The sequence below is a fragment of the Coregonus clupeaformis genome, unplaced genomic scaffold (assembly GCF_020615455.1).
Source record: "Coregonus clupeaformis isolate EN_2021a unplaced genomic scaffold, ASM2061545v1 scaf0367, whole genome shotgun sequence".
Classification (NCBI taxonomy): Eukaryota; Metazoa; Chordata; class Actinopteri; order Salmoniformes; family Salmonidae; genus Coregonus; species Coregonus clupeaformis.
This window is the reverse complement of record NW_025533822.1, coordinates 298,088-324,923: the sequence shown is the minus strand read 5'-3', so window position 1 is coordinate 324,923 and position 26,836 is coordinate 298,088. Positions and strand designations below refer to the sequence as shown.

Below are 26,836 nucleotides of genomic sequence, written 5' to 3'. Positions count from 1 at the left end.
GTGTCTGTTGGAAAGCAGACTGAACCAAGTTTTCCTCTAGGATTGTGCCTGTTCTTAGCTGTATTCCATTAACTTTTATCCTAAAAAACTCACTAGTCCTTGCCGATGACTAGAATACCCACAACATGATGCAGCCACCACCATGCTTGAAAATATGAAGAGTGGTACTCAGTGATGTGTTGTGTTGGATTTGCCCCAAACATATCGCTTTGTGTTCAGGACAAAAAATTTCTTTGCCACATTTTTTCCAGTATTACTTTAGTGCCTTATTGCAAACAGGATGCATGTTTTGGAATATTTTTTTATTCTGTACAGGCTTCCTTCTTTTCACTCTGTCATTTATGTTAGTATTGTGGAGTAACTACAATGTTGTTGATCTATCCTGAGTTATCTACTTTCACAGCCATTAAACTGTTTAAAAATCACCATTGGCCTCATGGTGAAATCCCTGAGTGGTTTCCTACCTCTCCGGCAGTTAGGAAGGGCGCCTGTATCTTTGTAGTGACTGGGTGTATTGATACACCATCCAAAGTGTAATTAATAACTTCACCATGCTCAAAGGGATATTCAATGTCTGCTTTTTTTACCCATCTACCTGGTCTTTGTGGTTGAATCTGTGCTTGAAATTCACTGCTCGACTGAGGGACATTACAGATAATTGTATGTGTGGGGTACAGAGATGGGGTTGTCATTCAAAAATCATCTTAAACACTTATTGCACACATAGTGAGTCCATGCAGCTTATTATGTGACTTGTTAAGCACATTTTCACTCCTAAACTTATTTAAGCTTGCCATAACAAAACGGTTGAATATTTTTTATTTTTTACATTTCTAAAAACATAATTCCACTTTGATATTCTGTGGTATTGCATGTAGATCATTGATACAAAATCAATTTTAAATTCAGGCTGTAACACAACAAAATGTGGATAATGTCAAGGGGTGTGAAAACTTTCTGAAGGCACTCTATGTCCCAATGGGGATGAAGTGGATTGAAGTATAGAATATTAGATCTTTGTCGGCCTATGTGTACTACTGGCTAGAGGGTCTTGTACACTTGATCTACTGATCTACTATGACCCTGTTGGTCATCCATGCCATGAATCTTGGTCACATATACTCTACCATACTCTCTTGCCTAAATTGACAAGTTTCATGATTTTATGAAAAAGTGAACATCATTTTCACATATCACCTGATCTATTAGACACACACACACACAAACACACAGCCCATGTAATGGGGTCAGGAGGGTAGAGTTGATTGTTGTAACAATGGGCACGATGAAACTCCCGAAAGGCCTTCGTTCCCAAAGGCAGGGAGTGTCTCCTCCCCTGGTCCACCGGGCTCATAGCTCTGGGTCAAAAGTAGTGCACTATGTAGGGAATAGGGTGCCATTTGGGATGCATCCTAGGTATACCTTCTTTGCTCAAGCCCTCAATAATTTACAGTATCAGTTGGGACTAAGTGTGGTGCCAGTACAGGGTCGTGTTCATTCAGGCACACTGTAGTAAAATGTTTTGCAACAGAATATGAAAACAAGGGATTCTTATTGGACAAGTTTAGTTAGTACCTTCCCATTTCACTCTGTTTCGGATTGTTTCCTTCCGTTTGGTGCTTAATGAACACAACTCAGCTGTCTGCGGGGAAAACCTTGCCAACTGTCTCAAAAGACTGCATTAATTGCATTTAAGTGTCTGTTCAGCATTTTAGTATGGAATTGTTTTAATTCAAAAGTGTTGTTCAATTCATATACTGTCCTAGACATATCGCTCCTAGTGATTTTATGAAAAAGTGATAAGAATTTACAGATAATAATTTATATTCAAAATATAAACTCCAGCACAATGGCATTCTTGAATGTTCCACAGTTTATACTGAATCATAGTATATAAAAGGAAATAAATATTTGGAAAATATTTTACTAGCCTTGCCCTCGAGATAGAAGTTTCCATACTGATGATGTCACACAAATCCTCTTAGATCTCCACAATTGCAAAGGGTCTAGGGATTCATTTTGAATTGGGCCATAGAGTGGAAAGTATTACATTTTGAACAAGTCATCACTCTCTGTGACATCACTTCCTCTTCAGGCCATGGTGTTATTCGCCTGACCCCAACCACTACCCCACCTTCTCCAGCCTGCCACTGATTTTGTTAGTCCTGTCGTGGAAATACTACACAGGGACACTCAAAATCATAAATGAATCATCCTTTATTGTCAGAGCACTGGAGAGGTTCCAACCAACTCAATGTACCAAGTACACATGTCGATCAGGAGCTCCAACGGGGCAGTCCCGTTAGTTCCCTTATATACTGGTTACAGACACGTTACATAGGCATAGTTCATAGGGTTGTTTCCGGCATGTGTCTGGCACCGTCTCCTATCTTAACTTAAAGAACATATTCTGGGCGTTCTGCCAGATGGTCCTAAGGAGGAGGTCATGACAGCCCCCCCTCATATCTTTACAAAGCAGTCAGCAGGAACCAAGGATTGTTTATGACACCAAAGACAAGATTAATATTTTCAAGACTGTTTCTTCACAAAGTAAAATTTCCTTCACAGTCCTAAGTTACATTCTGCTAATGTAATACTTGTAGAATTGTACAGCAGGCAAAACATGTTCAGTGCTATTAAAATGACAAAGTAAGTCTCCTAAAAGAAGGGAGAAAAAAGGAAGGATTAGCAATTCAGTTGAAGGCCATCGGATAATAACTGCTCAACACATTTGGGTGCAAGTACTGAAAAACTAGGACCGGGATTCAATCCCATCGCAGGTTATAGGCTTTGCAGTTTTTAAAGGCAAATCTTCTTTAAACGCTGCAATGCCTATCAGATTGAATCCCGGCCTAGACATTTTTTCAACTGCAATCTGCCCTTAACTGTCACTATATCTGAATATGACCTATCACAATAAAGAATGCATTAATACTGTCTAAGATCCCCATATGGTGCCCTTCAACTTGAATGTTACTAAAAATACATTATAGGCAGACAAGACCATTACAGTTAGTGTTAATACTCGACCACAAACACCTATATGACACGGTGGTTAAGGTCACGGTCACTTCTTGGAGGGGTCGATCACCCTGCCTATGAAGAGGAAGCTGCTGGTGGCCTCGTGGTAAACGAGGAAGAGGAAGGGCCGGTTGACGGTGAGCCGAGGAGGAAGACTAGCGAAGATGTTCAGGGCACGGGCATTCCCGGCGTTGCTGGTCTCATCCACGGTGATGGCCGCCTTGTGCACAACCTGAAACCACAGAAGAAGAAAGAAGACCACTAAGAAATAATTGCCTGGTTAAGATGTAGTAAGGAAAGTGAATAGTGCTGATACCTTGGCACCGATCTGTTTGTGCTCTTGCCTACTCCATTGCTGTCCAGTGTCCTTGTCAAGCCAATTGCCATTGTCATGTCAATTACAATGAGTGGCAAGGAGTTGGCATGATAGCACAAACAGACTACCCTAGCAGCACTAAGCTGAGGGAAGCCTAATGATGACCTTTCAAAATGCAGCTTCCTTGACTCCTCTTACTCTGGAAGGCTTTGTCTTCACTGTGAGTGAATGACATTACGACAATAATTTTACCAAAGAAACCGATTTACCAAAAAACATTTAACTCTTGGAAAGCTATTATATATTATCACAAAATAGTGATAAAATAATAATATATTCACTCTATGATGATTTTGTGGCAACTCATTTACAGTATTTGTATTCACTTGGGGGCCGATTCCGATCAGACTTAAGCGCGCGTAAATGGAACGTAATTCCCTTTTTATGCATTTTTCACTCTATGCGTATTCTAACCTCGAACATAAGCATGAGAATAGCATGCTATTCACCCGCTATTCTTTTGGGGTGGAGATCAAATAAATGAAGGTGCGGCAGAGGTGTGTCTACAGATACGCTGTATTCTGACCTTGAATTAATTCCCTAATAATTACACCACCTTTACGCACGAGGAAACAATGAATCAGGTCTAGCGAACCTACTGGTTCCAAATGGAAAAAGCATCTAGTTGATTTTTTCCGATAGAAATAACAAGATTCTCCATGCACTGTAATTTACAACTTGATAAGAGCTATTGATAAGAGCTAGGTAAATTAGTAATATGTTTGGATAAGGGAATTGTAAATATAAATTACACTTGTTTTAGATTTATTTTACTTTATAATCGCTAGAAACAAATATGAAGCCAGTCATATGGCAGCAAACTGAAGCATATTTGTATTTGTATTTATTAGGGGTCCCCATTATTTGCTGCCAATGCAGCAGCTACTCTTCCTGGAGTCCAAACACATTAAGGCACTTACATCACACATAACACAAAATATAAAACAGTACGTCATAACATTACTACACCACTACATATCTACAATCTAAAATGTATAATACCACCATAATATCACCATATCAACTTTCCCACAGTAAAGTTTATGAAATGTTGTGCCATTATGCAGAATTTAAATTGACTGAGTTTATTATAGGCTATCCCAACTTTCTCTGTTTCCTATTTCTATCATGTTAAATATTAGCCACTATCAGTACTGACCGTCAGTGGGCCACATAACCACACATATTCAACTGCCAATTTACTGTTAGTTCCCTTTAGTTGTTATAGCCTACGTTATCATTCCATTTAATTACATTGTTTCGTTTACCTTCATTTGCTTCCTCTGTAAATGCCGTCACGGCCATGTGGTTGTTGATGAGGATTATTAGTAACAGTAATAACATATACAGTACCAGTCAAAAGTTTGGACACACATACTCATTCAAGGGTTTTTCTTTATTTTTACTATTTTTTACATTGTAGAATAATAGTGAAGACATCAAAACTATGAAATAACACATATGGAATCATGTAGTAACCAGAAAAGTGTTAAACAAATCAAAATATATTTAAAATGTGAGATTCTTCAAATTGCCACCCTTTGCCTTGATGACAGCTTTGCACACTCTTGACATTCTCTCAACCAGCTTCACCTGGAGCGCTTTTCCAACAGTCTTGAAGGAGTTCCCACATATGCTGAGCACTTGTTGGCTGCTTTTCCTTCACTCTGTCATCCGACTCATCCCAAACCATCTTAAATGGGTTGAGGTCGGGGGATTGTGGAGGCCAGGTCATCTGATGCAGCACTCCATCACTCTCCTTCTTGGTAAAAGCCTGGAGCTGTGTTGGGTCATTGTCCTGTTGAAAAACAGATGATAGTCCCACTAAGCCCAAACCAGATGGGATCGTATCGCTACAGAAGGCTGTGGTAGCCATGCTGGTTAAGTGTGCCTTGGATAAATCACAGACAGTGTCAACAGCAAAACACCCCCACACCATAACACCTCTTCCTCCATGCTTTACGGTGGATACAACACATGCAGAGATCATCCGTTCACCCACACCGCATCTCACAAAGACACAGCGGTTTGAACCAATTTGGACTCTAGACCAAAGGACACATTTCCACCGGTCTAAGGTCCATTGCTTTAGTTACTTGGCCCAAGCAGGTATCTTCTTATTATTGGTGTCCTTTAGTAGTGGTTTCTTTGCAGCAATTCACACAGTCCCCTCTGAACAGTTGATGTTGAGATGTGTCTGTTACTTTAGCTATGTGAAGCATTTATTTGGGCTGCAATTTCTGAGGCTGGTAACTCTGATGAACTTATCCTCTGCAGCAAAGGTAACTCTGGGTCTTCCATTCCTGTGGCGGTCCTCATGAGAGCCAGTTTCATCATAGCGCTTGATGGTTTTTGCGACTGCACTTGAAGAAACTTTCAAAGTTGAAATGTTCAGTATTGACTGACCTTCATGTCTTAAAGTAATGATGGACTGTCGTTCTCTTTGCTTATTTGAGCTGTTCTTGCCATAATATGGACTTGGTCTTTTACCAAATAGGGCTATCTACCTTGTCACAACACACCTGATTGGCTCAAATGCCGTAAGGAAAGAAATTCCACAAATTAACTTTTAAGAAGGCACACCTGTTAATTGAAATGCATTCCAGGTGACTACCTCATGAAGCTGGTTGAGAGAATGCCAAGAGTGTGCAAAGCTGTTGTCACAAGTGTAGAGAAGAGTAGGCAGGAGGCAGTTGCAGGTTTAGAACTACTGAATTTATTAAAGCACCATAGCTTAAAGCGGGACGAAACCCACAGTGCAAAAAAAAAAAAAGTATTCAGGAAATAGTAGGAGAGATTCCTCTCAGGAAAACAAGCAACATATACAATGACTGACAGAGGGAGTATGTATACAGTGATAGAGGGGGATTGGAACCAGGTGTGTGTAATGATGACGATACATGTCCGGGGTTGATGATTGAAGGGCGTTTGCTTGCAGCAGGTTCGGCAGCAGCAAGAAGGCCGGTGACGCCAAATGCCTGAGCTGGACAGGAGGGGGAGTCAAAGCGAAGGCTAGTGTGACAGCTGTCATCAAGGCAAAGGGTGGCTATTTGAAGAATCTCAAATATAAAATATATTTTGATTTGTTTAATACTTTTTTGGTTACTACATGATTCCATATGTGTTATTTCATAGTTTTGATGTCTTCACTATGATTCTACAATATAGAAAATAGTAAAAAAAATAAAGAAAAACCCTTGAATGAGTAGGTTTGTCCAAACTTTTGACTGGAAGTGAAATCGTTATGGAGCGGAGCGCAGACCAAGCCGTAATAGTTTGAACCCGACGCATGGCGCAATACTTGGCTGTGTCATCACACAGTTCCATGGTTAGTGCAGGCAATAGACGAGGGTATAGCCTATTATTTTACACTATTCTCCCTATTATAATTCTATGTATGCTATCCTGCTTCTCGTGGGCCCGTGAAAGGTTCCACGAATTGTGTGAGGGGTAGGAATGGGAGCATTTTTCCATCCCCTTCTCCGGCCATTGTTTCTTTGGGCAGTTCAATGGTGAGAAATGTCTCAGTCCCTGGAGCAAAAACGTTGTGCTATCCAGGAGCACGAGTACAGGACACCTGCATCAGGAAATGTAGTCTATCATAGTTCATGTGGTATTCAATGACATTATGAAGGGCAGCTCAGAACAGCTGAAAATTGATTTTAAAGAACTGATTGGTTCTCTGCTTGACACCAACAAACGCCCCATAATATCTGGCCCTGTGCCCTCTCTAAATCGTGGCATTGAATGTTTCAGCAGACTGTTAGCCCTCCATATCTGGCCTCATGACTATTGCAGCTCTGTGGGTGTAACAGTTATTGAAAATGTTGATACCTTCTGGAAACAAAGCTTGTTTTATAAGGATGGGATCAAATCCAAATCAATTGGGTTCCTTATTAATGACTTATCAATGACCCAAGCCCAGCTCAGTTAATCCCTACCATTGTGTCGCTGAGTTGTCCTAATGCCTCAGGAAATCTACATTATCCCAGGGGCGTTGGAAGACACAATGTAAGTAACCTAATGTATGTCCCTCTAACTGCCCTGAATGCCTCTGCTGATCCCACAGCTATTGCATGCAGTAATCATGTGCCTATGAACCAGAGTTATACTGTTAGCACTGAGGCGGTGTGCCCTAGTAGGAAGTACACTGTGTGCAGCTCACCTTGCACTAACATAAATAACATGAGCATGTCTACTTCTGCTAAGCTTCCCAGTAAAGCAATGAAAACAATCAAGCATTCCAGAAGAGTGCTAAAAATAGCCTACATTAACATATGTAACTTAAGAAACAAGGTTCGTGAAATCAATAATTTGCTAGCAACTAATGACATTCATATTCTGACAATCTCTGAAAATTACTTAGATAATACCTTTGATGATAGTGGTAGCAATACATGGTTATAACATCGACAGAAAATATGGAAATGACATGTATGCGGATGACTCAACACCATACACGTCAGCTACTACAGCGAGTGAAATCAGTGCAACACTTAAAGAGCTGCAGTTAATTTCAGAATGGGTGGCAAGGAATAAGTTAGTCCTAAATATTTCAAAAACTAAAAGCATTGTATTTGGGACAAATCATTCACTAAACCCTAAACTTCAACTAAACCTTGTAATAGAGAATGTGGAAATTCAGCAAGTTGAGGTGACTAAACTGCTTCGAGTAGCCCTGGATTGTAAACGGTCATGGTCAAAACATGTTGATACAACAATAGCTAAGATGGGGAGAGTTCCATAATAAAGCGCCGCTCTGCCTTTTTAACAACACTATCAACAAGGCAGGTCCTACAGGCTCTAGTTTTGGCGCACCTGGACTACTGTTCAGTCGTGTGGTCAGGTGCCACAAAGAGGGACCTCGGAAAATTACATTTGGCTCAGAACAGGGCATCACGGCTGGCCCTTAAATGTACACGTAGAGCTAACATTAATAATATGCATGTACATCTCTCATGGCTCAAAGTGGAGGAAAGATTGATTTCATCACTACTTGTTTTTGTAAGAACTGTTGACATGTTGAATGCACCGAGGTGTCCGTTTAAATTACTAGCACACAGCTCGGACACCCATGCATACCCCACAAGACATGCCACCAAAGGTCTCTTCACAATCCCCAAGTCAAGAACACACTATAGGAGGCGCACAGTAATACATAGAGCCATGGCTACATGGAACTCTATTCCACATCAGGCAACTGATGCAAGCAGTAGAATCACATTTAAAAAACAGATAAAAATACAGTGCATTCAGAAAGTATTCAGACCACTTGACTTTTTACACATTGTTACGTTACAGCCTTATTCTAAAATTGATCAAATATAATTTTTTCTCATGAACAAAGCGGAAACTGGTTTTTAGAAATTTGTGCAAATGTATTTTTAAAAAAAACAGACCTTTTGCTATGAGACTCGAAATTGAGCTCAGGTGCATCCTGTTTCCATTGATCATCCTTGAGATGTTTCTACAACTGGATTGGATTCCACCAGTGGTAAATTCAATTGATTGGGCATGATTTGGAAAGGCACACACCTGTCTATATAAGGTCCCACAGTTGACAGTGCATGTCAGAGCAAAAACCAAGCCATGAGGTTGAAGGAATTGTCCGTAGAGCTCCGAGACAGGATTGTGTCGAGGCACAGGTCTGGGGAAGGGTACCAAAAAACTTCTGCAGCACTAAAGGTCCTCAAGAACACAGTGGCCTCCATCATTCTTAAATGGAATAAGTTTGGAACCACCAAGACTCTTCCTAGAGCTGGCTGCCCGGACAAACTACGCAATCGGGGGAGAAGGGCCTTGGTCAGGGAGGTGACCAAGAAACCAATGGTCACTCTGAATGAGCTCCAGCGTTCCTCTGTGGAGATGGGAGAACCTTCCAGAAGGACAACCATCTCTGTAGAACTCCACCAATCAGGCCTTTATGGTAGAGTAGCCAGACGGTAGCCACTCCTCAGTAAAAGGCACATGACAGCCCGCTTGGAGTTTGTCAAAAGTCCCCTAAAGGACTCAGACCATGAGAAACAAGATTCTCTGGTCTGATGAAACCAAGATTGAACTCTTTGCCCTGAATGCCAAGCGTCACGTCTGGAGGAAACCTGGCACCATCTCTACGGTGAAGCATGGTGGTGGCAGCATCATGCTGTGGGAATCTTTTTCAGCGGCAGGGACTGGGTGACTAATCAGGATTGAGGGAAGGTTGAACGGAGAAAAGTACAGAGATATCCTTAATGAAAACCTGCTCCAGAGCGCTCAGGACCCCAGACTGGGGCAAAGGTACACCTTCCAACAGGACAACGACCCTAAGCACACAGCCAAGACAATGCAGGAGTGGCTTCGGGACAAGTCTCTGAATGTCCTTGAGTGGCCGAGCCAGAGCCCGGACTTGAACCCGATCGAACATCTCTGGAGAGACCTGAAAATAGCTGTGCAGCAACGCTCCCCATCCAACCTGACAGCTTGAGCGGATCTGCAGAGAGGAATGGGAGAAACTCCCCAAAAAGAGGTGTGCCAAGCTTGTAGCGTCATACCCAAGAAGAATCGACACTAATCACTGCCAAAGGTGCTTCAAGAAAGTACTGAGTAAAGGGTCTGAATACTTAAGTGATATTTCAGTATTTTATTTGTAATACATTTGCAAAACAAAATTCCTTTGTCATTATGAGGTATTTTGTGTAGATTGATGAGGGAAAAAAACAGTTTAATACATGAATAAGACCTGTTAAGACACACTCTACACACACGTAAACATGGATTTTGTATTGTAGATATGTGATAGTAGAGTAGTGGCCTGATGGGAACACACTTAATGTGTTGTGAAATGTAATATTTTTAATTGTATATAACTGCCTTAATGTTGCTGGACCCCTTGGCAGCAGCTAATGGGGATCCTTAATAAATACAAATACAAATGTACACTAATCTTCCAACATTACCATGGGTTGAAGAACTGAATGTGGTCATTTTCAGAATGAATCAAACCACTTTTTTCATTATTTCGTGCGTTCATGATTCCAAAATAATCTACAAAATCAGAGTATTTTTAAATCTAGCAATTATTCCTGAAACAGGGACGAATATGCATATATTTAGATGGCTTTCTTTCATGATCCCTAATATTCAGAACCTGTCATCTCGATATATTCTGTGGACAAAATTCTAACTAAAAAGGTACACCGTATTTAAAGGGATGCTGAAGATACATTTACTGAAAACCCTATTGAATGAAAACTCAATGAGAAAATCTTTGGTCAGCAAGTGGGAGGGTTTTCAGGGGTTGAATTACATTTATTCAGCGCGCGCAAGGGAACAAAGCCTGCAATGCCTGTTACGCACCTGCACAAGGTACAGTGGCTTGCGAAAGTATTCACCACCCTTGGCATTTTTCCTATTTTGTTGCCTTACAACCTGGAATTAAAATGGATTTTTGGGGGGTTTGTCTCATTTGATTTACACAACATGCCTACTACTTTGAAGATGCAAAATATTTTTTATTGTGAAAGAAACAAGAAATTAGACAAAAAAAACATTAAACTTGAGCGTGCTCAACTATTCCCCCCCACCCCCACCCCCACCCCGGAGGAAGGTGAACCTCTCTCAAGTCCCAGTCTCAAATCTCTGGAAGACTGAAACAGGTTTCCCTCAAGAATTTCCCTGTATTTAGCTTCATCCATCATTCCTTCAAATCTGACCAGTTTCCCAGTCCCTGCCGATGAAAAACATCTCGGGGTGATGAGAGGTGTTGCGTTTGCGCCGGACATAGCATTTTCCTTGATGGCCAAAAAGCTCAATTTTAGTCTCATCTGACCAGAGTACCTTCTTCCATATATTTGGGGAGTCTCCTACATGGCTTTTGGCGAAGACAAAACATGTTTGCTTATTTGTTTCTTTAAGCAATGGCTTTTTTCTGGCCACTCTTCCGTAAAGCCCAGCTCTGTGGAGTGTACGGCTTAAAGTGGTCCTATGGACAGATCCTCCAATCTCCGCTGTGGAGCTTTGCAGCTCATTCAGGGTTATCTTTGGTCTCTTTGTGTCCTCTCTGATTAATGCCCTCCTTGCCTGGTCCGTGAGTTTTGGTGGGCAGCCCTGTCTTGGCAGGTTTGTTGTCGTGCCATATTCTTTCCATTTATAATAATGGATTTAATGGTGCTCCGTGGGATGTTCAACGTTTCTGATATTTTTTTATAACCCAACCCTGATGAGGTCGGGGGATTGTGGAGGCCAGGTCATCTGATACAGCACTCCATCACTCTCCTTCTTGGAAAAATAGCCCTTACACAGCCTGGCGGTGTGTTGGGTCATTGTCCTTTTGAAAAACAAATGATAGTCCCACTAAGCCCAAACCAGATGGGATGGCGTATAGCTGCAGAATGTTGTGGTAGCCATGCTGGTTAAGTGTGCCTTGAATTCTAAATAAATCACAGACAGTGTCACCAGCAAAGCACCCCCACACCATAACACCTCCTCCTCCATGTTTTATGGTGGGAATTACACATGCAGAGATCATCTGTTCACCCACACCGCGTCGCACAAAGATACAGCGGTTTGAACCAAAAACCTCAAATTTGGACTCCAGACCAAAGGACACATTTCCACCGGTCTAATGTCCATTGCTCGTGTTTCTTGGCCCAAGCAGGTCTCTTCTTCTTATTGGTGTCCTTTAGTAGTGGTTTCTTTGAAGCAATTTGACCATGAAGGCCTGATTCACACAGTCCCCTCTGAACAGTTGATGCTGAGATGTGTCTGTTACTTGAACTCTGTGAAGCATTTATTTGGGCTGCAATTTCTGAGGCTGGTAACTCTAATGAACTTATCCTCTGCAGCAGAGGTAACTCTGGGTCTTCCATTTCTGTGGCGGTCCTCATGAGAGCCAGTTTCATCATAGCGCTTGATGGTTTTTGTGACTGCACTTGAAGAAACATAGAAAGTTCTTGAAATGTTCCGTATTGACTGACCTTCATGTCTGAAGTAATGATGGACTGTCATTTCTCTTTCATTATTTGAGCTATTCTTGCCATAATATGGACTTGGTCTTTTATCAAATTAATTAATTGAAATGCCTTCCAGGTGACTACCTCATGAAGCTGGTTGAGAGAATGCCAAGCGTGTGCAAAGCAGTCATCAAGGCAAAGGGTGGCTATTTGAAGAATGTCAAATATACACTTTTTTGGTTACTACATGATTCCATATGTATTATTTCATAGTTTTGATGTCTTCACTATTATTCTACAATGTAAAAAGTTGTAAAAATAAAGAAAAACCCTTGAATGTGTAGGTGTGTCCAAACTTTTGACTGGTAGTGTACATGCGGGAGAAACACGCAAACACTGATGAACAACACAGATATACACACACAATGACGGATACACACACACACACACACATACTGATGACATACCAATTACACATACACACAAACTGACCTCAGAGAGCCTCAGGCCCGTTTCCCCTCCGATGCCAGAGAAGTCAGCCCTCTCCTGGAAGGCCTCACTTATCCCCAGACCTGGCAGGACCTTCTGCAGGGAGTACGACTGCTCCAGCATAAATCTTGGCAGCTGCACCTCCAGCTTCCTGTACAACACAGGAAGTGACATCATAATCATTAGGAATGGGTCATACAGTATGGCCAATGGTTGAGCGTTTCATGTTAATGTTGTATAATTGTCCTAAACAACATGTTTTGTTGTTGAGAACAGGGTCTTTTTAATCTCACTTCTTTGTAGTCTTTCAATAATGCTGTGACAATCACTTATCTGGGGGCAGATGTGCACAACTCCTGTCCTGAAGGACCACAGTCAGTGAAATACAGTGGGGGAAAAAAGTATTTAGTCAGCCACCAATTGTGCAAGTTCTCCCACTTAAAAAGATGAGAGAGGCCTGTAATTTTCATCATAGGTACACGTCAACTATGACAGACAAATTGAGAATTTTTTATTTATTTAATTAATTTATTTGCAAATTATGGTGGAAAATAAGTATTTGGTCACCTACAAACAAGCAAGATTTCTGGCTCTCACAGACCTGTAACTTCTTCTTTAAGAGGCTCCTCTGTCCTCCACTCGTTACCTGTATTAATGGCACCTGTTTGAACTTGTTATCAGTATAAAAGACACCTGTCCACAACCTCAAACAGTCACACTCCAAACTCCACTATGGCCAAGACCAAAGAGCTGTCAAAGGACACCAGAAACAAAATTGTAGACCTGCACCAGGCTGGGAAGACTGAATCTGCAATAGGTAAGCAGCTTGGTTTGAAGAAATCAACTGTGGGAGCAATTATTAGGAAATGGAAGACTGATAACAAGACCACTGATAATCTCCCTCGATCTGGGGCTCCACGCAAGATCTCACCCCGTGGGGTCAAAATGATCACAAGAACGGTGAGGAAAAATCCCAGAACCACACGGGGGGACATAGTGAATGACCTGCAGAGAGCTGGGACCAAAGTAACAAAGCCTACCATCAGTAACACACTACGCCGCCAGGGACTCAAATCCTGCAGTGCCAGACATGTCCCCCTACTTAAGCCAGTACATGTCCAGGCCCGTCTGAAGTTTGCTAGAGTGCATTTGGATGATCCAGAAGAGGATTGGGAGAATGTCATATGGTCAGATGAAACCAAAATATAACTTTTTGGTAAAAACTCAACTCGTCGTGTTAGGAGGACAAAGCATGCTGAGTTGCATTCAAAGAACACCATACCTACTGTGAAGCATGGGGGTGGAAACATCATGCTTTGGGGCTGTTTTTCTGCAAAGGGACCAGGACGACTGATCCGTGTAAAGGAAAGAATGAATGGGGCCATGTAGCGTGAGATTTTGAGTGAAAACCTCCTTCCATCAGCAAGGGCATTGAAGATTAAACGTGGCTGGGTCTTTCAGCATGACAATGATCCCAAACACACCGCCCGGGCAACGAAGGAGTGGCTTCGTAAGAAGCATTTCAAGGTCCTGGAGTGGCCTAGCCAGTCTCCAGATCTCAACCCCATAGAAAATCTTTGTAGGGAGTTGAAAGTCTGTGTTGCCCAGTGACAGCCCCAAAACATCACTGCTCTAGAGGAGATCTGCATGGAGGAATGGGCCAAAATACCAGCAACAGTGTGTGAAAACCTTGTGAAGACTTACAGAAAACGTTTGACCTGTGTCATTGCCAACAAAGGGTATATAACAAAGTATTGAGAAACTTTTGTTATTGACCAAATACTTTTTTTCCACCATAATTTGCAAATAAATTCATAAAAAATCCTACAATGTGATTTTCTGGAAAAAATAATCTCATTTTATCTGTCATAGTTGACGTGTACCTATGATGAAAATTACAGGCCTCTCTCATCTTTTTAAGTGGGAGAACTTGCACAATTGGTGGCTGACTAAATACTTTTTTCCCCCACTGTAGCTATGAAAAAGCGTCTTGCTTCCGACTGGCAGATTTTATGTGAAAAGGGCGGGTGGGCTTTGTGAGGAAAACGGCACGTGAACGGCCACCAGAACGGTAGGAGCACAGCTGATAAAGCGGAATATTGCGGGCGGCCCTTGAATGAGGCAAAAAAGCTCTGTAGGTAATTTACAATTGAGCAAATGTTAGAGAAAATGCCTTTAAAAGCTGCACTGTCGGCTGTCCAATACACTGCACTATGGATTGAATACGGGCCCTAGTGAAATATGCTATATAAACGCAACCTATTCCATTGCTGTAGTGCCATACCACCTACGTCCTCTTGAGCTGTTTGAGCCAGCCTTGGAAGCGTTCTCCCGTGATCTCCTCGTCGATGGAGGTGTAGTCCACATCCTTGTCGGGCAGAAGCACCAGCATGGCAGTGCCGCCCGTCATGGGCAGCTTTAGGACGCCCAGCTTGAGCGAGCGGTCGTATGCCAGATGATACTTGTCGGAGCGGAACATCATGGGGACCGTGGCAATGTTGTACTTGTTCACGTAGAAGCGCTCATACTGGGTGAAGCTGGCATTGAAGGCGAGGGCAAACTGGCCTGGTGAGAGATAGAGGAAAGGGAATCAAATAGACACAAAATTCTGAATGCCCCTAATTGAACCCCTGTTCCTACACACTCACCTTGAAAGAAGACGGCAGTGATGAGCATCATCTGGGTCTGGGGGTCGATGGCACTGATTACCTCCTTCACCTCCCCCCCCGTGTAGTCGTAGGCAAACTTGTTGATGGTGTCCTTGGCTGCCCCGTCGTTGTAGTCCAGCCCTTGGATGTTTCCTGCGTACTGGGTCTGCACCACGTCTCGGTAGGCCGAGTCCACTTTGAACTGCTGGCGGGGGAGGATGCCAATACCCTGGTTCACGAGCCCGCTCTCGGCCACGCTCTCCCGGACACTCTGGAACAGTTCTGGCATAGAATACAATTTAAATGTAAGCACAAACAAACATAAAAAATATGGAAACAGTATAGGGTCAGCCGCAGAGCAATGCCCATGTAGCTATTTGAGGTAAAATGCCTTGCTCAAGGGCACAACGGCAAGCCTGGGATTCAAACCTGCCACCCTCTACTTACTGGTCTGCCTCTTTATTCTCTATGGCTAAATACCTGGGATCCTTAGGTGGTCCAGAGCGTTCAGACTCAGGCCCTGAAGGAGTTGCTCGCGTGTAGAACCATCGGCACCACTCATCAATGCAGCCAAGCCCAAAGATACGGTGAAGGGGGAGAGAAGGACGTTGCCATCAGAGGTGCTAGCAATAGCACGGTACAGCCGGGCGGCGAAGTCGGCGTTTCTAATGCTCAGGTCCTGGATTTCGGCAGCGCTGGGCTCCTGCGCCTGAAGGGGCATGGCGAGGAGCAGGATGCACGCCAGGAAGGGGAGGAGTCTAGATGTCATGGTTCCTCCTCCACTTTTCTCAGCTCACAATGAAAACAATAGAGAAATGTCATAAGCAGGTGTCCTCAACAAGAAAGTTCAACAATAACACATACACATTTAATAAGTCTAGCGTTAAAGGTATAGTTCACTCCAAAATCAATGGTTGTCCGACATTTTCATACCTAATGTGGTCTGAAGTCGAGCTGGGGTGCACTTTACAATATGTAATAGTTTATTACAACATTTAAATATTTTATTGGGACAGACAGATATCTTCACATTACAAATAATACATTTGCCAGGCAATACAGAGTGCTGGTGGTGCAGTTATTGTTGTTGGAGGCCAAAACCAAATAGATTCCACAAAATAGAATAGGGTCACTAATCTAAACTGCCAGTGTCCAGGCTTTCCACTCTCTCAAAATGAGATAAATTGAGACCAAATTTTCAATGAAAGGATCCAAATATGTAACATAATGAAAGTGATTTGCGCAATGGTATAGTCATTAAAGCATTTTATTTTCTTATTCTTTGCCTCTCCTTGTAAATCTCAATTGGTGGGAGCACTCTGCAGGTGAGATGTTGTCTGTTTGGAGAGACAAAGTGCAAGTGTTCCTTAAATTGTATCTATTGTCTGATGATGAGCAAAGCTATATAAAAGGGAACATTCCGGAACATAGGCCATCAGACCAGCTCAAATTCCTTCAATACTAAAATTAGCCTATGCTTTGACTTGAATACAGGACAAATTGTGTCCAATAAAATACGACTTTGAAATACATTTCAAGATTTCAATTGCAAAAACAGTTCCCATTGGATGGAATCATCGACATATAAATAGGATGTCTAGAAGTAGGTTGTATCAGGCTCGTGGACCTTTAAGTAACTTTTTTTAAATGGAAGAAAATTAGTATGTAACAGATTGTGGCCCTGATCTTGGGAGATGGTTACACAACATCGGGTGTCAGGGAGTCCAACCAATACACAGACTCCCGATGTTGTGTCCCAAAACTAGGAGATGGGGTGCTATTTTGTGCACAACCATGTAACCAGTCAAGAATGAACAGATTAGGCGGCTAACAAGAGTGCATAAAAACACAGATAATAAAATGGCACCCTAGTGTTGCCAGACCGTATGGCAAAAGACCTGACAATGTAATGTTATCATGCGTAGGCTATTTCAATAACATGGGTGTAACGGACAGGGTTTCTTCACCGAAGATGATGCGACTCTGAATGCCAGCTCATATTTGAAAAATAGAGAGGAAGACAGAATACTTACTTTTGAACTAAAAAGCCTGCCTGGAACTTGATCAGGATAACATCGACGTTTTATTTGTTTTGGAACTTAATAGCACAGGCTATCAGAATCGCTCTGTCCAGAATGATGTGTGTACACAAATAAAGCAAAAGGCGCAGGATCTGGGCATTGTGAACCTAGCGACATTAAGGCCACATGATCATACGGTTAAATTCCAAAATAAAAGTCCCCCAGATTATTTTTTTTACTTGACTGTTACAGGACTTTTTTCTTATTTAATATAAAAAATATATATAGTTTAAAGTGACAAACATACATTTATATATAAAAAATAACAATATATTATTTAAATAAATTAACAAAGATCGACTTACTGTCTAATGTTATTTTCTAAACTATAATGACACAACAATGATACAACAATACCAACACTGTTGCTGGAAGTATTAAAAGGGAATTTCACCCTGGGGAAATGTCTGAGGCATTTCTAGGACAGTGAGATGTGTTTCACACATAATTACTAAGGAGGAAAGCAGGTCAGGGCTTTGCGCACTGAATGATACACACTATGACTGCTTCCGGTGAACTGATGTGGGGGGGGTCTAAAAATGAATGTAGTCCTGCTTTGTGGCATTTCACAAAGGCTCTATGTTATACTGATGGCACTATACGTTTTGTGGGTGTAGATATGTGACCCGTTTCAGGAAACTAGTCGTATGTCGCAAGTCACGACTTCACAGGAGAGGCATTTGAACGTTTATTTTAATTTTTTATAAAAATGTGTTTTTTGGCAGAAATGCCTTCTGGAACATTTTAACTTTCATGTGCCTTAATAACGACCTTGTATGTCATCTGTAAATACAAATAAAGTTCTTAAATTATGAGCCTAGTTGGTTTAGCCACAGAAAAAGACAGCAACCTTCCCGCTAGCCATGATTGGCTGAGATAATGAATGGGCTGGACATGCCGAGAGATGAGTTTCGGATTGGTGTGCCATGTAGCGTCTTCTGTCTATAAAATGAGCTTCCTTTCTACTGCAGTTTATTTTCTGAAATATATAACGTTAGCCATGGAGAACAGCAAATGTGTTGCAACTGCTCTCAATAACATTGCTGCCCTGAATGTATCAGGCGCTATTGACAAAGGTCAGTGGGAAAAAGTTGTGATGGACTACTTTCAGGAGGACGATTCTTATGGCATTGCACACTGTCAGTGTGAACCAGAGTGAATAGACCCAACGGGCCAAGCAAGCTGTAAAAACAAAACGGAAACGACACAGGACGTCTTATTTAATGAAAGGGGTTGCATTCATCCATGTATACGGGTAAGAGTCTAGCTACAGTTTCAGATATTATAAGTTTCTAATTTTGTCCGAAAATTGTTTTCATTGCAAGTTAAAGCTTACTGTTAGCTAGCTAGCTAATGTTAGGTGGCTGGCTGTCTAGCTAATATTACGTGTATGATCTGTGTAGTAATATTATCTCAGAAATCAATTTGCATTGCTAGTTATAGCCTAATGTTAGCTAGCTAACCAGCTAACATTTAACCTATTTGGTTAACTTTAGCTAGCTATGACAATCGGTTTGTATTGCTAGTACTCTATGGATTGGGATTATGGTTGATTCATTGTTTAGCTAGCTAGCTAGCTAGCTACATGTCTAAACAAAATACCACTTTGCCAGATGATTACATGACCCATCAAGTTAGCCAGGTGTGTCTGACGGTGATTACGGCCATCTATTGTATAATAATGCTAAAATATTTGTATCTGGAATTTGTCTTTCAGCATCAGTAGAACACGCCTGACTCTCCTCCACCAGTCATACAAGGAGAATGGTCTAATGCCTCCCAGCAAAAAGAGAGCTGGCCCAAGCAAGCACAGGTTACACCTGAAGCATGAGGACTTCATCAACAACAACGCAGAGGATAATGCAATAGTATTACCAGGACGCCACCCAGGACACAAACACTTTGGTGGAAAGCTGCTGCCATCTCATGTGACAAAAGCAGCAGTGTGGCGTCTCTACAAGGTATCAATGATGTTATTGTGTGGACACTATAAATAATTACATTGAATATGTGTTGTACTTACCTGCAGTACAGTATGAATACTATTCGTGTGTAGGGTTATTATTGGCATTGACTGTAGGCGTAGCAAGTGCACATTCCAAGCACAGAGTGTGACATACCTAAGTCACAAGATCACAGCGCAGGATCTGTGTCCTTTGGAGGACAAAGTCATGGCAATCAAGGATGCTCCAAATCCCAAGAATGTGTCTGAGCTCAGGTCGTTCCTGGGCATGGTGAACTACTATGGTAAATTCCTCCCTGAGCTGTCAACAGTGTTGGCTCCACTTTATCAGCTGCTCCACAAAGACTATAAATGGAAGTGGGGGCCAGCACAAGATAAAGCTTTCAAGGAAGTGAAAGCACTACTACAATCAGCACAACTGCTGGATCATTTTTACCAAGACAAAGAGATCATCCTGTCATGTGATGCCTCGCCCTATGGCGTCGGGGCAGTACTCTCTCATCAGATGGAGGACGGGTCAGAGAAACCCATTGGATTCGCATCACGCACGCTGACGAGTGATGAGAAGGGTTATTCACAGTTAGACAAGGAAGGTCTGGCCATAGTCTTTGCTGTGAAATGCTTCCATCAGTACCTCTACGGTCATCATTTCACCATATGCACTGACCACAAACCACTGATGAGCCTTTTCAGTGAATCAAGATGCATTCCTCCCATGGCTTCAGCAAAGATACAGCGCTGGGCCCTCACGCTGTCAGCTTACCAGTACACAATCGTGTATAGAGAGGGGAAGGACAATGCAAACGCAGACGCGCTCAGCCGTCTCCCACTACCAGAGATGCCCGCCACAACTGTGGTGCCTCCCGAGACAATTTTCCTAATGGAGAGATTGTCAAACTCACATGTAAATGCCAAACAGATCAAACAGTGGACAGACCGGGATCCTATCCTGTCCCAAGTGAAAAGGTTTCTTATGCAGGGTTGGCCTCCTGTCATTGAGGATGATGGACTAAGACCTTATGCAAAGCGCAAAACTGAGCTGAGTGTGCAGGATGGCTGCATTCTCTGGGGGTCCAGAATGGTTGTTTCACCTCCTGGTCCATGAGGCTCACCTGGGTGCCTCCCAGATGAAAAGTTTATCCAGATCTTACATCTGGTGGCCTAACATGGATCAGGACGTAGAAAATAAAGTGAAATCAAGTTCTGAGTGCCAGAGCAACCAGAAGATGGCGCCGCCCGCGCCACTACATCTGTGGGAGTGGCCTGACCGCCCATGGTCAAGGCTGCACATAGACTTTGCAGGCCCTTTCGTGGGTCACATGTTCCTTGTCATGGTGGACGCGCACTCCAAGTGGATGGAGGCTCACATCATGAGCAACATCACAGCGACCACAACCATCAAAAAGCTTCGGCAGGTGTTTGCAACCCATGGTCTGCCTGACTCTCTTGTGTCCGACAACGCAACAACCTTTACCTGTGACTTGTTCCAAGAATTCATGTGGAGAAACGGGATTCGCCATGTCCGCAGCGCTCCGTTTCACCCGGCCTCAAACGGCTTAGCGGAGCGGGCTATGCAGACACTGAAAGAGGGGCTCAAAAGGATGACTGGGGGAACCATCACAACTAAGCTCTCTCGGTTCTTGTTCCAGTATCGAATCACGCCACAAACAACAACAGGACAGGCTCCAGCTGAGATGTTGATGGGCAGAAAGCCAAAAGCTCACCTGGATCTAATGTGTCCGGACATCAAAGCACGAGTGGAACTGAAGCAGGAGAAACAAAAAGAGAGACATGACCACCACGCGAGGGAGAGACAGTTAAAACACAATTACACTGTCTACATCCGCAACTTCACAAGCAGCCAACGCTGGTTGCCAGGTATCATTCTGAGTCAGAGTGGTCCAGTCTCCTTTGTGGTCAAACAGACTGATGGTCGAGTCATGCGCAGACACCAGGACCACCTCCGCCTGCGCTATGACAAAGACAAGACCATGTTTTCAGACTGAACAGTTGCGGGTGGTAGTATACGAGTTGGAACCCCACAGGAAACAGTATCTGAGGAACAGGGGCATTCAGTGGTTCCAGCAGAGGGTGATAGACATTCTCTCACAAACACCCAACCCGCTCCTGTGTCCTCAGACCCAGCTCCACTGGGACACGCCTTACCTGTGTCTCGTGGCACACCAGGAATACTGCGCAGATCACAGCATAGTCACAAGCCTCCTGAAAGACTAACTCTGTAGTTGAGACTGAGAGACTCGTGGTGTTACTGTTTGTTTGGAGCAGCAGACCTAGTTGTTTACAGTTACAGTAACACCAGCAGAAGTTCTACAGTGTTGTGAAGTAAAGAAAACACTGATGTGGTTTACTTGTTAACCTTATGTTTTCCTTACAGGGGGGATTTAAATTGAGGGGCGAGAAGTGTTATAGTGTGGACACTATATAAATCATTACATTGAATATGTGTTGTACTTACCTGCAGTATAGTATGATTACTATTCATGTGTGTAGGGTTATTATTGGCATTGACCGTGACCTTTCCCCTTTGATGTCATCACCCAGAGTCGGATCTGTACAATGTGACTCTACCACAGGTTGAGTGGGCTGTATCGTTTTGCTGTATTTGTACCGTTTGTACATGGCTGTACACCTTTTATTTCTTGGGTTGAAAGTAAAGGAAAGTAATATTGAAATGTGTGTGGGCATTCCTTGTGTGATGACAACACTTGGTATGTAAAGCATAAATAAAACGTTTTGATTATTTCATTTACCGCCAACATGATTGGCACTACTTTTATTGATCTCACATTATTTCTGTATTTTCCTGAGGTACGTGTAGTCGGGCTGTCTTCCTTCAGGAATCTGTGGAGAAAATTGCTGCCCCACATCTCAAGCATTAAGTCCAGGACAGACCTGTGCTGGCAGTGCCAGAAGAACAGCTATCAAGTCTTCAGATCTGCAAATCTGCCAGAAGCTGTTAAGTCAGCCAAGCTGAAGAAGCAAGAGCAGCATCTCCTGCTTGTTCAGAGTGAGCGGTCTGTCTACCAGAAGATGGTTTCTGACTGCAAGACCACCTGTCAAGACCTGCAGTTGTCTCTAGGGTGCCCTACTGAACCAGCAAGCAGACATCAGGATGCATTACAGCTTTGATTTTGCTCCACAAGCAAGCAACATTTCCTCCTTTATACTGATTAAGGATATAAATATATATCATTGTTTTCAGTTCTGCCCACACATTTCCTATAGGATTGAGGTCAGAGCTTTGTGATGGCCACTCCAATACCTTGACTTTGTTGTCCTTAAACCATTTTGCCACAACTTTGGAAGTATGCTTGGGGTCATTGTCCATTTGGAAGACCCATTTGCGACCCAGCTTTAACTTCCTGACTGATGTCTTGAAATGTTGCTTCAATATATCCACATAATTTTCCTTCGGCTACAAGCCTCCCCTTTTTCCTCCAAACATAATGATGGTCATTATGGCCAAACAGTTCTATTTTTGTTTCATCAGACCAGAGGACATTTCTCCAAAAATTATGATCTTTGTCCTCATATGCAGTTGCAAACCGTAGTCTGGCTTTTTTATGGCGGTTTTGGAGCAGTGGCTTCTTCCTTGCTGAGCGGCCTTTCAGGTTATGTTGATATAGGACTTGTTTTTACTGTAGATATAGATACTTTTGAACCTGTTTCCTCCAGCATCTTCACAAGGTCCTTTGCTGTTGTTCTGGGATTGATTTGCACTTTTCGCACCAAAGTATGTTCATCTCTAGGAGACAGAACATGTCTCCTTCCTGAGCGGTATGACGGCTGCGTAGTCCCATGGTGTTTATACTTGCGTACTATTGTTTGTACAGATGAACGTGGTACCTTCAGGCATTTGGAAATTGCTCCCAAGGATGAACCAGACTTGTGGAGGTCTACAATGTTTTTTTCTGAGGTCTTGGCTGATTTCTTTTGATTTTCCCATGATGTCAAGCAAAGAGGCACTGAGTTTGAAGGTAGGCCTTGAAATACATCCACAGGTACACCTCCAATTGACTCAAATGATGTCAATTAGCCTATCAGAAGCTTCTAAAGCCATTACATTTTCTGGAATTTTCCAAGCTGTTTAAAGGCACAGTCAACTTAGTGTATGTAAACTTCTGACCCACTGGAATTGTGATACAGTGAATTATAAGTGAAATAATCTGTCTGTAAATAATTGTTGGAAAAATTACTTGTGTCATGCACAAAGTAGATGTCCTAACCGATTGTCAAAACTATAGTTTGTTAACAAGACATTTGTGGAGTGGTTGAAAAACAAGTTTTAATGACTCCAACCTAAGTGTATGTAAACGTCCGACTTCAACTGTGTATATATATATATATATATATATATACTACCAGTGAAAAGTTTGGACACACCTACTCATTCAAGGGATTTTCTTTATTTTTACTATTTTTTTACATTGTAGAATGTAACGCTGACATCGTTCCTCCCATAGATGGTCTGCCTGTACAAGCACCACCCGGACTGGACACTTATCTTTTTGAGAAGACCAGTGAGTTTTGCGACGAAGAGGCTATGGACATCACATGCCCTGCTTCAATGTCAAGGGCAGGACAGAAACAGGCTCTCCGAATATAGATTCCCTTGTTCATGCGTGGTTCGGACGGACCAGTTCATCACTGGGGGCGAGTTCCCAGTCATCAGCACTATCTGCAGTGCCTCTATTCACATGACTCTCTCCTAACACACACGCTGCTGCTACTATTTTGTTTTTATCCTGCTGCTCAGCCACTTTACCACTGATTGTATGCATATAACTACCTCATCTATCACTGATATTGATATTGTTCTTGTACATACTGTATATTACTTTGTTCTTTCTCTACTGGCATTGACACTTGTTATTTTTTGCTTTATATTGACACGATCTATTTTTGACATTGCTACTATGCAAGTACCCATTTCACTGTACCGTTTACACCTTCTGTAGAGACCCATCCACTTAGCAAGATGTGGCTGGGGGTTATAGCATTTCTTTCACATGACCCATCAATTTAGACAACTGTGTCTGGGTAAGCGGCATCTAATATTTATAAAATATTTTTATCTGGACACTTTCTGTTCACCTGGAATTTTTCCTTATTGTAGGCTACTACTTTTACCACTTTTAGTCTTCATCTTTACTACGCTACTCACTGTTTAGCACATGACCTCACATGTGTATCCTTAAAAGGATGGGTGGGGCTGGCATAAGAGGGTGTGAACAATGCTGAATGGGTGTAGACAAAGAAGAGCTCTCCAGTAAGTGTACCAAAACATTCAAGGGCCATTTTCTCAAAAGTGGGGTTACAAGTTTATCAACTTTCAAAGCAGTATTACTTTCCCATTGTTCCTCCAATGCAGTGTATGATATACCATTTTGTAGCTCTGTCTCTGCTTTTATCCAATGTAAAAAACACAATTTCAAATTTTGCTACAACACCGAATCAAGGCGGTCGGTCACATATGGTTGTCCTTGTTCGATAGAGCCATTGGACGTCTTTCAGTGATGTTCCTATCGGCGGATTCATTGCCAAATATACAAGCAGACACATTTTTTCCAGTCTCTGAAAGACTACAACATGTGTTGGGCGGCAGTCTTTTTTTAAAAGGAGGCTGACACTAACAACAATCCTTTGGGCAAAACTGAAAGAACTGACCAGACACAATGGCTTCAAGTGATTCCGCTCATCAACATGAATTCGACCTTGGAGCATCTATTAGCTACATGGTGACATTCAACCAAAAATGCTTCAACCGGAATATAGCAATGAGGATTCGAAACAAAGCATTGGATTTAGCTAATGTTAGAAACTGGATGCATTTCAATCTCACAAAATTATAGGCATGATGCAAGATAGGATTTCGAACAGATTTAAATAACAAGTATGGCATATCCAACAAGCTAGCTAGCTAAGTTTGCTAGCAAACAGTGAGGAGAAACAATAATACAAAAATGTACTATTGTAAATCTCAAACTGAAGCTGGTTTTACTGTACAAACATTTGCCTAAGCATGCCTGAAAGACAAGGCTGTAGGTAGATACAGTCTGTCTACCTACCTAGGTACATTTGAATGGTCTGGTCACTGCAAAGGTTGAGGGTTATGCCATATTTCTTTCTATTAGGCTAGATATTGTTGTAAATGTAATCTCTGTGCCTGTGCACATGTATGCATGTTCAACTAGGCTACCCTAATGTTGATGATATGCTGGCACGGTTCAACTGTTGTTCAAACTGTACAATACAGTATATATATATATATATATATATATATATATATATTTATTTTTTTGTCTTGCAGAAAATACTGTATGGCACCAGGAGTGGATTCTAGATACAGAAACATAATTCCTTTGCCTGCGTGTGTCATTGTAGCAGAACTGTGTCCCGTGAACTGTATCCCTCTCGAGGGATTAGACATTATACTGGATTTCAAGCAGATGACTCATGAGGAGCTGAATGGCAGTTTGATCATGACAACACTCCTCCCACAGCTTTACAAGTATAACTTACTGTATGTTTCTTTGGAATGGCAATTTCGTCATGACCACCTCTCCCATCATCTGCTGATCACCAGTTCTCTTAGCTACAGACTATTATACCAGATAATGTGATCGGGGTCGACACCCACCTGTCTTGATCAATGAGAGAAGACTTGAAATAGATAAGATGTCGGAAAAAATCTTTGGCTAAATCACATTATCTGGTGTAACAATCTGTAACTACAGTTCTCTGCACTTGTGTGTCTTTACATCTGAGACACACTCGGACACACTGAACTGTACTACACTGTCATACTTTTTTTTGTATGTTACTTTTACCATATAACATTGTTATTGAATACCCAGTTCTCTAGAGTTAGCATTAAGAAGTGTACTCCCGTGTATTTTAGAATTTGAAAAATAAACAAACATTCTTTAGATATCTGAATGTCTACCATCTGTTTGATGCTACAGAGCCCTGTACAGCTTATATAAATATATTATGTGAATCCATAAGGGGAGACTGATAGAAAATATCCATATTTATTTTATGGCGGTTCTACTTCAGGGCTCTCCCTGTTCCTGGAGAGCTACCGTCCTGTAGGTTTTCACTCCAACCCTAATCTAGCACACCTGATTCTAATAATTAGCTGGTTGATAAATTGAACCAGGTTCGTTACAACTGGGGTTAGATCAAAAACCTACAGGAGGTAGCTCTCCAGGAACAGGGTTGGAGACTCCTGTTCTACATGGTCTTATGCTGAGCCACACCGGCTGCATTTACAAAGCCAGCCCAATTCTGATATTTTTTCCGCT

General features: G+C 42.1%; 1 protein-coding gene across 1 annotated transcript; it reads right to left on the bottom strand.

Moving 5' to 3' along the window:
* Positions 1–2,199: 2,199 nt before the first annotated feature.
* On the bottom strand, positions 2,200–17,659 carry LOC121549152 (protein Z-dependent protease inhibitor). The gene is made up of 7 exons (XM_041861029.2): positions 17,498–17,659; positions 15,945–16,256; positions 15,465–15,746; positions 15,108–15,381; positions 12,820–12,967; positions 3,040–3,253; positions 2,200–2,658 (listed from the first exon to the last, which is right to left on the bottom strand). Exons 2-6 carry the CDS (start codon positions 16,231–16,233, stop codon positions 3,068–3,070), a joined length of 1,179 nt encoding a protein of 392 aa, XP_041716963.1. The 5' UTR covers positions 16,234–16,256; positions 17,498–17,659; the 3' UTR covers positions 2,200–2,658; positions 3,040–3,067.
* Positions 17,660–26,836: the final 9,177 nt, after the last annotated feature.

What these genes read in the sequence shown, in the direction of transcription:
- LOC121549152 (XM_041861029.2), bottom strand. Translation starts at nt 16,233, where the DNA reads ATGACATCTAGACTCCTCCCCTTCCTGGCGTGCATCCTGCTCCTCGCC. An exon ending in CACTGCCGTCTTCTTTCAAG is followed by an intron (nt 15,382 to 15,464) that starts GTGAGTGTGTAG and finishes ATCTCTCACCAG; the next exon opens with GCCAGTTTGCCCTCGCCTTC. An exon ending in CGGGCCTGAGGCTCTCTGAG is followed by an intron (nt 3,254 to 12,819) that starts GTCAGTTTGTGT and finishes CTGTGGTTTCAG; the next exon opens with GTTGTGCACAAGGCGGCCAT.